An 11,974-nucleotide genomic window follows, 5' to 3' on the forward strand; every position below is an offset into this window, starting at 1 on the left:
CTTGATAGCATTAAAGAGACCTTCAGGTAACTTAGCGAGCTCGGAGTCTCGGACCGCCATAACTGTGGTACTACGGCGCGTCTGCGTCACCATCTCCACCTGAACCACGACCAGTATACTATTACTATGTGCTCAAGGGTCAATTTATAGAATTAGAAATGCAAGTTGTGATTGGAATATTTTTTAACCTTTTACGCTATTTTGCAGCAATCTGGTTACTTTTATAAATTAGTAGCTCGCGAGTGAAATAAAAAAATATAGCCTATGTTACTCACTGATAACATAGATTTTTAATTTTATTTTTTTCTAAATGGGCTCAATTGTTTTTGAATTAATTCAATAAAAATACAATTCTTTCCTTTTTATAATATCAGTACAGATCAATGCATACTACATTTTGGTTGAAATAGGTTAGCCTTTTAGTAGCCATATAAAATGTACTAACAAAAATTTAACCTATAATTACCATAAATGTTAAAAATAAGAGGGACATCATTTATTTAGTGATTTGATTACGTAACTTCGAAAACCTTTAATAATACTTTATACTACATATTTCATTCAAAATATGATTGTAAAGTCACTTTCATTTTTTTTTACTTACAATTCCCACCAGATCTCCTTTCCCGTACTCTCCTACCAACTCTTTTTTGCCATTAGGATGTGTGATTACAGATCTGAGGCGACCACTCAGTACTATGAATGTGGACCCTGACTCCTCATCCTGGCGGTACACCGCACGACCTGACTCCAGGAATACCTAAAAATTACGTTTTTCAAATAACTAATCGATAAAAAAGTTAAAAATTCAACAAACATATAATCAATAGTAAAAAAATCCATATTGAAGTTTGAAATTAAAAACTATTTTTATCAATTTAAAAAAAAAGCAAAAATAGTTATACCTTAGGGGGTTCTTAAGGGACTCACTAAACACAAACACTATTAAATATAGAATTTCGAATTAAAAAAAAGTGGGTAGCGTATGTGTTCTTCCAGACTACCCTCTACATCTATACCAAATTTCATCGAAATCTGTTCAGCCGTTTAGACTACAAACTATAACAAACATCCATCCATCAATCTAAACTTTCGCATTCAAAATATTATTAGCTTTCGTAATTAAAAAATCCAAAAGTAAATAGCCTATGTGTCCTTCCGGGCTATTTTCTACATTTACGTCAAATTTCATCGAGATTCGTTCAACAGTTTAGGCTACAAACTCTAACATCCATCCATCCATCTAAACATTCACATTTACAATAGTAAGATAGGCAATCTTACCCAATCCAAGGCGAAGTCAACCTGTCTCACAAAAGGTGACAATCTCTTGACGACAGTATTGGCAATGTGCAGCACCACCGAGGGCCGCTCCCGCATGATGCTGTACACGGTTGTCTTCGACAACAATCCGATACGAGAGAAATGTTTGGCTCTAATCGAGAAGAAACTCGGCTCTCCTGTTAACACCGCTAGACCACCTTCCACTTCACCTGGAGGAACATTTTATGCTATAACTTTTGCTGTACGGCTTCATTCGTGTTTAATAAAAAAAATATTTCAATTGCAAATGTCGAATAAATGTTCAAATTCCAAATGCCTTTGATATTGGATAACAATTACCGAAACCATAGATTTTTGCTTCTTTAATGTTGTCAGCTTGTAGTTTTTGTCTCTTTCCCGCATTACGGTTATTTCTAAGTTATTTACCTCCTAAGTTTAATGGCGTGAAAATATATATAGCCTAAAGCGTGACATAAGTGTAGAGTTTTTTATTAAAAAAGGAATTATTCAATAATATGCTGTAATTGCTGACATCTTAGGCAACAAAGAAGCGTGTGTTTACGCTTTATTATAATAGTATAGAAGTATAGATACAGGTAATATTTACTCACCTGGGTACGCAGTAAACATATGCACCTCCCCTTCGCCTTCTGCCACCTTCTGCGACACTAGCAACGCCCCCGATAGGAGGTACACTAATGCCACATCCTAGATAAATAATTGCCAATTAATTGTACAGAAAAATATAATTTTAGAAAAAAAAATCATTAACAATGATGTAAAAAATCTAAACATTTTATGCCATCTTTACAAATTTAAAATCCATTTAAATAGACTGAAGCGTAGAACAGAGTAGATTTAGGAAATTTTGAGCTTTATGCCGATTGAAATAAGGTTCAATTTTTATTTTTGACCGACTTCCAAAAGGAAGGAGGTACTCAAATCGTCTGTGTTTTCGTATTTATACGCTTGGTGTTGGTAACTATATTTGTAATAGTGTTTTGGTAGAACACTAATAAGAAAAAAACATTTGTTGTTTTGATTTAGAGATTGATATTGACAGCGAAAATGAAAATTTTCATACGAGGTGTTGTGTTTGTTAAAAAAAATGGCTGAGAATTACATACATTTCATAAAAACATGCAGCCTTAAAAGCATACATGATTGAAATGAATTTTCCAATAAAATGTATGAAAGTGTATCTATGCTTATAATATCTTTCAGACCACTAAATGATTATTTCGAATAAAATAAAATGAAATTATAATTTAAAACAAATATCACTTCGAAGTTATTTACATTTTATTGTTTGCAAGACTTTAAAATAGACTATAAAAGATACAAATGCCAAATTTAAAGTAATAAAATTATCACTCTCAAAAAAAAAACGCGCAAAACAGATACCTGAACTATCTCTGGCTCACCCTCGATACAATAATACAGCTTTTGGAACGAACAAAATAAAATTTTTTAAACAAACAAACACGAAAAATTAACACAGATTATGCAGAAAACTAGAGCAGACATTATCGTATTGTCTCTTACTCGTAACGTAAGTTGTCAAAAAAGCAAATTGCACAAAAAAAATCTTTAAAAAAACTGAAAAGCTATACATTTTTTTTAATTTTTTCGACAATTGACACTTTAAATAGTTAAAAGCAAATTAAAATCATATAATAGTTTACCTTATGACTCTCTTCCTTCATGATATATGTTCCCGCGGGCAGATCCCGTACTTGTACATTACCGCGTACTAAATTATCATTTTCCAGACCCAATTCCTTTACGAACGCTTCACTTGCTATTTGCATTAAAGCCTGCAAACACTTGAGAATATGATTTTTGGAAAAAAAAAATCGCTCATATTAAAAGAATAGATAGAAAATACACGATAATTAAAAGCAATTCCATATTATGCTTTACAACGATGGGAAAATTGAATTTAACGAAGGTAGGAAATATTCCTTTCCTCTGCATCTCCTTCGACAAGTTAACACATTCCAAATCAGGGTCCTTACTTTTTTTGTCCCCTTATGATATAAAAAAAATATAATCGGTTAAAATAATTAAAACAAAAAATGTTACCTGTTCATCTAGATTGTCAGTATTATGTTTTTTAAATGAGGATCCCTCTTTCGATTTGTATGACAAAGTGGGCTGCACGTCGGGCGGCTGCTGAACACAACATATAATTTATAACAAGCACAAAACATCGAAACAAGAGTTTTTTTTATAATTTTTTTTAGATACAATGGTCTATATGATCATGTCGTATAGGAAAGCACTAAAAATTATAAAAAATATACAAAAAATGTTAAAAAAAATCTGTGTTGACAGATTTTTTATGATTTTTTATGTAAATAAAAAAATCCACCAAACAATTTAAATATTAATTACAAATGTTTGCAATATGAAACTAATGTGACAAAAAAATACAGAAAAAATTAACGTCTTTTTTGTGTTTAACAAAAAAAAATAGTAATGAAATCGATATGGAATTTAATTATTAGTATAGAGTGGAGTGATACCTGTGGGGTGTTAGAGGTGAGGTCGGGCATGTCGGGGCGGGGACGCCGGCCCTGGATGTGTATGGGGGAGGAGGTCTGGTGCCCCCCCTCCTGTCACACATGTCACATGACAAGTTATTTACTATCATTAGGGGTAAATGTAAGGGATAATTTAACAATTTAGGAGTGAACATGATATGAGAAATTCGAAATTAATAAAAAATTGTGATTTTTTGTATTTTCTCATTAAACAGATTATTAATACTAGAGATGAACATCAGAATATTGCCTAGTTAGTCTATTTACTTTTTGCCGTACAAAGTCATATTGCTATCTCTTTTTTTGTCAAAAAAAAAACATTTTTTTGCATAAATAAGTTCCTGCAATAAAAGCCCACAGTTTTATAACACTTACCATGTGATCGGCTCGTTCGTGATGCGGTGACTGAGTGGAGTGGGTGTTTTGTGGGTGCATGGTGGTACCACTGTCCACCAGTACCACTTTACTGGACTTGCCAGGGGAGGACACTGTCCCTGGACGTCGTTTGTCTTTACCCTGGAAATTTATACATATACAAGAATGAGGTAAAGTAACCAATAATTGAACTGCAATTATTCACTAAAAATTTTTAGACGTATTCACGAAAGCCATTTATTAAGTTAGTTTTTGTCCGCGACTTTTACTGACTAAGAATGTATCTTCCAAATTACATTAGATTTTTTAAACTGCACTGATTTAAAAAATCTCTAAAAAATTTTTTTTGAATTCGTTATATTAAAGCAGCAGCGACCGCTTCGCTTTTTCGGCGAATCCATCGCTGCTCGCTAGCTTGCCACCTTATCATATGATTATTTACAATACAAGTATAAAATAAAATCTTCAACATACCGGATTGACCAGTTCAGCACTGAGACCCAAATACTGATGAAGTGCTGTAAAAGTAACTCGTTGAAGTCGTACCATGATTATCTGAAACAAACATATAACTTGTATCCTTCGGATTTCCTTGCACTAAGTAATCAATAAACGGTGCAATCACCTGTATAACTCTGACAAATATATCAGGATACTCTTTAAAAACTTCTTGGAAAGCTCGCATTGGTAGTTTTATCACTTGAGAATCTTCTAATGCTTTTGCATTCACTGTTTTATAAGGTTGAGAGTGTCCCTGGAAGGAAATATCATTTTTAATTAGTCTTGATTACATAACGAGTTATCGCCCGCGCCTTTGTTTGCGCGGAATTAAAAAATCTTAGTAGTATCTTAGTATTCTTCCAGACTATGTACATATGTCTATGCCAAATTTCATCGAGATCCGTTTAGGCTATAAACTCTTTAATAGATATCCATCCATCTAATAATATTAGTAAGATTTATTAGTTACAAACTGACATTTCTTACTTTTTATTACTGTATATTTTCTTTAACAATATAATAGACCGGTAGAGATAGGCCTACTATCTTTACCGGTCTAAAGTACGTCTTTCGCGTACATCTATCTCTTTCCCTAGAAAGAGATGAATGTACGCGAAAGACGTACTTTGAAAGACGTGTGTACGTGAAAGACGTGATCAAGAATAGAGTGACTGAGATGTAGACAATTAGTTTAAATGGAGGACAAAAACCACTTACTTAGTAAGATAAGTTCAGGTAAAGATAACCTACAATATAAGATGACAAAGTCTAGACAAATTACCGTAAGGACGTCAGTAAAACTGAGCAATGAAGTGACGCTCTCTCCGGCGCGGACCACCTTGAGAGAAAGACTGCTGCCGTCCGCGTTAGTAATATACACGTTGACACGCCCAGTCTGCACCACGTATACGTTCTCGTCCGTGTCACCTTCACATAAGAAAATAAACTTCGACTAACATTCCGTCCGCGTGGAGTTAAAATAAAAAGTGTGTAGCCTATATGTTCTTCCAGACTATGCTCTAGATCTATGCCAAGTTTCATCGAGATCCGTTCAGCGGTTTAGGCTACAAACTCTAAAAAACATCCATCCATCAAAACTTTCGCATTTATAACATTTGTAAGACGTAAGATGTATGATTAGCGCAACTAATTCTATAGTACCTCGTTTAACATTTTTGTGGCATTTTCTTTTGTTTTTTAAGTTAGCGCTTGACCACGATCTTACCTAATAAGAGTGATGTGATCGAAAGATAGTAAGAGCTAGCCTAATTAATACACGTTGATTCTTGAAAAACCTTGAAAAACCGACCCTGGCAACTTATAACAATTCTTAGTATTGGTACAGTAAAGGTGGACATGTGATTCCCAACTTTTGGCGACACTTTCTGTTTAACGCCCAGGGCGGTTACCACTAGCATGTGGTCACCACTATAAATTCACCAAACAATTTCAAAGTTTTCATAATAAAAACTTCGTGGTTCCAATGTTTTTGTAACCTGATCATTGATTTGCCTACACGTCACATAACATATAAACATAAAAACCACAATAACTGACAAAAAAATACTAAACGGAATATTCCATTTATGACAATAACCAAGACATTGCCAGCAAAAATCCGGTAAAATTTATTCCGAAGTGTGGTGGAGCGTTGTAAAAATTAATCGCTATCTTTTTTAAAAAGCCTACAATTTAACTACTCACCAACTTTAAACAGGAAGGCTCCAGCTGGCAGGTTAAGTATCTCTGTATGTTTGCACAGCATGAGAAACACTGGCTTCTCAAAGTGACCGAACACTCGGATACTGTGCAACATGTAGAGAGCGTCTGGAGGGACGCGGTCGTCACTCGTTAGATCTTCCTCTAAATATTCCGCTGGCGGTTCTAACACCTAAGGAGTAATTTGTTTTTAAGTGTTTAGACCTAAAGCCCTAGATTTATTGATGCGTTGCCTACCCTTAATCGACGGAGGAGAAGATGAAGCTAAAAAGCATATCTCCCAATCCAAGTTCCCTTCCCATTCTTTTCTAGATGGACTAAAGTTGGGCATCCGGCACTACACTCATCAGACGAAACGCGGAATTGCTCCCACTTCACGCCTGTATTCTGTGTGGTCGTGGTATTACACCGGGCGAGCCGACTTATTAGTGCGATGATGTTAAAGCGGGCACTACCACTGTATTTTGAAGTTAGGTGGTTGTTACGGATTATTCCCAACCGTCACTCCTCTCTGTCCCCCCCCTCTTGCGACGAGGGGACGGTTGGTACTTATTTTATTTCATAACAGTTCTATCTGTCACTTTATTGGTGATAGTGGGACGGATGAAACGTTTCATTCTCAGGTGGGGACAGAGCGAGGTGACGGTTGGGAATAATCCGTTGTATCATTGTTTTAACTTTGCGTTTGGAACATTAGTAAGAAGTACATTGAGTATAATTAAGGTATAAGCAGCCATAGATATTTAGTTTTACATACGTAGATAATGAAGAAATTAGAGATTCTAGAACATCTTACCGTTTAGAATAACGTTTTGACAAATTGTATATAAATGAATTGATAATTAGTTAATTTTGCATATACGTCTGTAACGTGATTATCATATTTAAATCGGACATCAAGGAAAAATGCTAATTTACTCATGACATTAAAACTGTATAAATACACTTTTTTTATTTACCTTTGTCAATCATGAATAAGAAATTTTATATACCTTAAGTTGTTCGGGTGCTGATTCCTTTTTTAATTGCAACAGTTTCCTTGCAAAGCGCATAACAGCACGTCGTTTCCGACCCTGGCCGGAATTGGAGATTGATTTGACCTTTCTCAGCATACGCCGCCCATAGAACAGCATCTTGTCTCGTTTCCGGAACCTCTTCGCTGGCTCGCCAGCAGCGTCAATGGTGCCAGTACCACCAGACAATTCTGTATATTTAAAACACTCATAGTGTTTTCCTTTAGTGGAATTTTATATGAGAAATGTATGTTAGTAATTAGAAAGGAGGCGCTATATTCTCAAATTTGATTTTTTTTTTACTATCGTCAATCAATTGTAGAAATATCGTGGTTAGACTATCCTTCTTCTAAAAGATAATCTTACTAATATTATAAATGCAAAAGTTTAGATGGATGGATGTTTGTTAGAGTTTGTAGCCTAAACGGCTAAACGGATCTAGATGAAATTTGGCATTGACTTAGAGGATAGTCTGGAAGAATACACAGGCTACTCACTTTTGTTTTTTTTTTAATTCCACGCGGAGTCGCGGGCGAAAGCTAGCATTTTTATATGTATATAATTTAAATAGGACATAATAGACAAATATTACCACTTTTTAAAGTTTTAGTAAAATTATCTTATCGTTAAAAAGCGGGTCATGGTCTACACATTACCATTCGAATATATTTCGTAACGTGCTAAATGTCTATTAAGATATTGTATTTCCTATCATTTCTAATATCAAGAACGTTTTAAAATTATAAATAGTAATAGAAAATACCTTTTAATCGCCATCTTTTATAATAATAGAAGAATACGGCGAGTAGCGATACAAGAAGGCATCCACAGAAAGACCATAGTAACTGAAAAAAATACAGACAAACTTTAATAATTGCAATAAGTTACAGTGATGTAAAGATTACTTTGAATAAGCTATTTTTTAGTATAGAAGTAAAGATAGACAAGCAACAATAGTTAAAAACATTTGCATCACATTCTGATTATCTTGCTTGAATTGAATACATGCTTCACTACACGTGACAAACGAAGCGACTGTTTACAATGACGCAAATAACTTTCAAAACAATACGAAATACCACGTGGTAATGATTACTATAAAAAAATTATTGCACAAAAATATTAGAAGTCACGTTCATAAACTAGAAGGTTTGCCACTAAATCATGGATACATGTAGTAATTTTTTTTTTTTTTCAGATTTGAAAAAATCATTGACCGTGATTGTTTTCCGGTATTTAACTAAGTATAAGTGAACATATCTTTTTTTAAATTGTATAAACGCCAAGGGAAAAGGGCGTAGAAAATATTTTTTCCGACAACTGCATAATGTATTGAATATCGAGTTTGTTAAAATTCTAAACGAATAATTTCGTACAGCATTGCTCATAAAACTTGGCAATTTATTATTTTATAGCATTAATATGTGTAATAAAATTATAAACTCCATGACACAATTCTCCCTGATTGGTCACTCAACCTGCAACCTTTTTTTATAACAACGCGATATAATATTTTAATTCAACTACACGTATTTAAAAAATCCGTTTGCCTATGCTAATAGAAATAAAACAGCATGAGGATATAAAAGTGATTTTTTTTTAAATTCTGAAACAATTGCGTTAAGGAAGTCACGGTAAGCCCTGAGAAATCAATTTACATGCGATAGTCAATATAATTGAATAAACATGACAAGAGTGAATATAACAAGAAAACAGACAAGAAAAAATTTTACAATACATTTTTTTATTAAACCTTTGCCATTAAAGAAAAGTACTACATTTAAAAAAATATAGTGCAAAAATGTACACAAAGTATTACATTTCAATTTCAATATTAATTTATTTTTATTTACGAACATTTTTCATTTAACATGTTAAACAATAAAACAAAAAAATCTATTCATCGATAGTCACTCTTGGATTTAAATAAATTACCATAAACTTTAAAATAAAGCAAAATTAAGAAGAGGACTTGTTGCTACTGAGAAAGGAAAAATGTTGAGTTTCGGTTGCTTTTTTGCTAACCAAGGTCGTAAGATAAAAACTGGTCAATACAGAAGCGTGGATATCTCGATATCTAGACAATGAACTACAAGCGACCACTTCCGCGAAACTATATCTCTAAGGATACTCACAAACGATACAAAACGCAATAGATAGAGTAAAAAATCGATGTTTTTTCACAATATTTTTTGCTTTAACGTAATATTTAGTAGTAAGCAGTGTTTTATTTCTTTACAGTTCTTTTACTAGAGTGAGAAATAAATATATTTGGATTAAAAAAAAATATTAAGAAAAAGTTTCGTTTTATTACCACTTTTTCACTATAAGCACGGTTTTTAAATTATTTCTGATTGTAGATATGAAATCATTCGTCTACAAGAGGCCTAACAACGTATAACAAGCGTGGATAGGATAGAATGCATATTAACATAGCACTCATTGACAATGTTGTTTACAAACACTGCAAAATGATACCCACTACATTATGCATGAAACAATAGATGTTTTTCTTTGCATTACATGTCTTAAGATAAAAAAATGTTGAAGTGTGTTTTTGCATGAGAATTTAGCTTGGGGGGCATTTATTTTATATTGTTAACAATATAATTATCAATTTATCTTTTGTTCCCAGAATAATATAAATTTTGTGGCCTAAAAATATAAATAAACAGTTTTTATCATTGTTTTAACTTTTTTTCAAAGACTAACAATGACTGAAATTTTACAATTGAATTCCTTTTGTAGAATCACAATTATGTATTACATTAATACGTAGTCAGATTTCACATAAACTTTGTAATACCAAAAATAAATTCGAATGTATAAAAAAATTATCAATTCAAAAAATGTTTACCCTTCGATTTAAATTTAACTAATAAATGAAAGATTCTTTAACACTGTAAAGATATATTGAATTAGATTTTTTTTCTACAAAAAAAAAATTAGACCAGAAACATTTTCCGCTAATTTTTTCATACCATAAACAGCATTTTGTTGCAAAACATTTGAATTTAGAACAGGCGCTCGAACGCGACCGTTTGAATTTAGAATTACGCGACACTGACCGCGGCGCGGACCGGTAGTCCTTGCGTTTACGCCACTTTTCAAACAGAACTGTTGCAATGCTAACATGGGGATTACGTAAAAATCTAACACTGCAATACAACACATCATATTTATGTGCAAAATTTGTGTCAAATAGAAAAAAAAAGCCTTTTATTTATTTTAACATTACTGTTAGGTGTAGACCATTTTTTTTTTGTTTTGAAGAAAACAAATGGAATGAGAACAGCTGTTGAATAAATGAAAAAGTTGGAAACATATATTATTCTTTGTAAAGTTATTAAAGCAGTAAATTATTGCAATTACTATATATAAATGTGTCTTATAACAAGTCATAGAGAGGTAGACAGAGTTACAGCTTTTGTTGTCGGATTCTGTTACACATTTCATACTTCTACATTCTTCTCATCCATGCTTACATGGTATTAAATATGACCAAATGTTGAATTATTGGATGTATGTTAAAAAAAAACTTAAACAGTTAGCTTCTTCTGCTGCTTACAATATGACAGAAGTCAAAATGTTAATTTTAACTTAAGTGTATTCTTATAATTTAAGATGCCGGTACATATTTAAATTATGTTTCTGTATTTAACACATAGTGTATTACAGTCTTCTCTTAGCTAACTGGCTTAACTTCTAACTTTGCTTTTGAAGTCTATAAAGTTTTTAACAAGCTATTTAACACTCTATACAAACAAAGCAGGGATAGGTTACTAGTATCAGACATATTTGAATGAAAGTTAAAAACTCATTGTGTAAGCAACTTAAAAATGGTTTTGTTTTTTTTAATCCAATATAGTTAATAAACCAGCTAGTCAGATAAACAGAATTTTATAAAGCGTAAGTTTCTATTGTACATCACATATCCATGAGATGTCTCACTCACGATTAGTCGATAATTCTCAAGGGTATTGATTTCTAAAATTAAACAGGTAGTTACCTAATACAGGAAGGGTTGTTGTACTTAACGTTTTAAAAAACGAAATCCGACCGAATATTATAGATACTCTTTAGATGTCGAAAAGAATAAAAATCAATATTGAAACTTACTTGATTCTCTTGAAAATTACTTGACCATTCCGCTGTCCACGTCTTCACAGCAAACATATCAGATTTATCATTTATATTATTTAAAAGGCCCACGACATCCATTTTTACTTAAGTTCATTTATTTTTTATAAATCTAAAAATAATTCGCAATCACAAAGACCATCAGCTGTTTGGCACACAACAATGAAATTGTGACACAATGTCTGTGTCTGACAAAGAGTAAGAGTAATAAAACTGTAAAAAAACACTTTTAATTGTAATATTTTTTTTATGAATAAAACAACTTAAATCCGTAGCTTTTTGAATAAAGACAACTAAAGTACATGATTTGCGCCACGAAACGATCTTAATTTGCTGACTTCCTCGGATATAGTTGGCAACACTTGTTTGTTAGCTGGCTTTAATGTTCGTCTTGTC

The 11,974-nt window shown here is 32.7% G+C and overlaps 1 protein-coding gene across 1 annotated transcript in view; it reads right to left on the minus strand.

Annotated features, from left to right (window-relative positions):
• The window catches only part of LOC106107773 (neuropathy target esterase sws), a 25,125-nt gene extending 13,378 nt beyond the window's left edge, over positions 1-11,747 (minus strand). The window contains exons 1-15 of the mRNA XM_013288775.1: positions 11,558-11,747; positions 8,202-8,283; positions 7,418-7,629; positions 6,411-6,597; positions 5,488-5,633; positions 4,831-4,959; positions 4,680-4,760; positions 4,206-4,346; positions 3,813-3,902; positions 3,370-3,459; positions 2,970-3,101; positions 1,896-1,992; positions 1,285-1,493; positions 605-760; positions 1-99 (exon numbers count right to left, since the gene is read on the minus strand). Of these exons, the coding sequence (XP_013144229.1) occupies positions 1-99; positions 605-760; positions 1,285-1,493; positions 1,896-1,992; positions 2,970-3,101; positions 3,370-3,459; positions 3,813-3,902; positions 4,206-4,346; positions 4,680-4,760; positions 4,831-4,959; positions 5,488-5,633; positions 6,411-6,597; positions 7,418-7,629; positions 8,202-8,283; positions 11,558-11,659 (1,953 nt within the window). The 5' untranslated portion in view covers positions 11,660-11,747. The remainder of the gene's footprint in view (positions 100-604; positions 761-1,284; positions 1,494-1,895; positions 1,993-2,969; positions 3,102-3,369; positions 3,460-3,812; positions 3,903-4,205; positions 4,347-4,679; positions 4,761-4,830; positions 4,960-5,487; positions 5,634-6,410; positions 6,598-7,417; positions 7,630-8,201; positions 8,284-11,557) is intronic.
• Positions 11,748-11,974: the final 227 nt, after the last annotated feature.

The sequence above is a fragment of the Papilio polytes genome, unplaced genomic scaffold (genome assembly GCF_000836215.1).
Source record: "Papilio polytes unplaced genomic scaffold, Ppol_1.0 DF821845.1, whole genome shotgun sequence".
In the NCBI taxonomy this organism is placed as follows: domain Eukaryota; kingdom Metazoa; phylum Arthropoda; class Insecta; order Lepidoptera; family Papilionidae; genus Papilio; species Papilio polytes.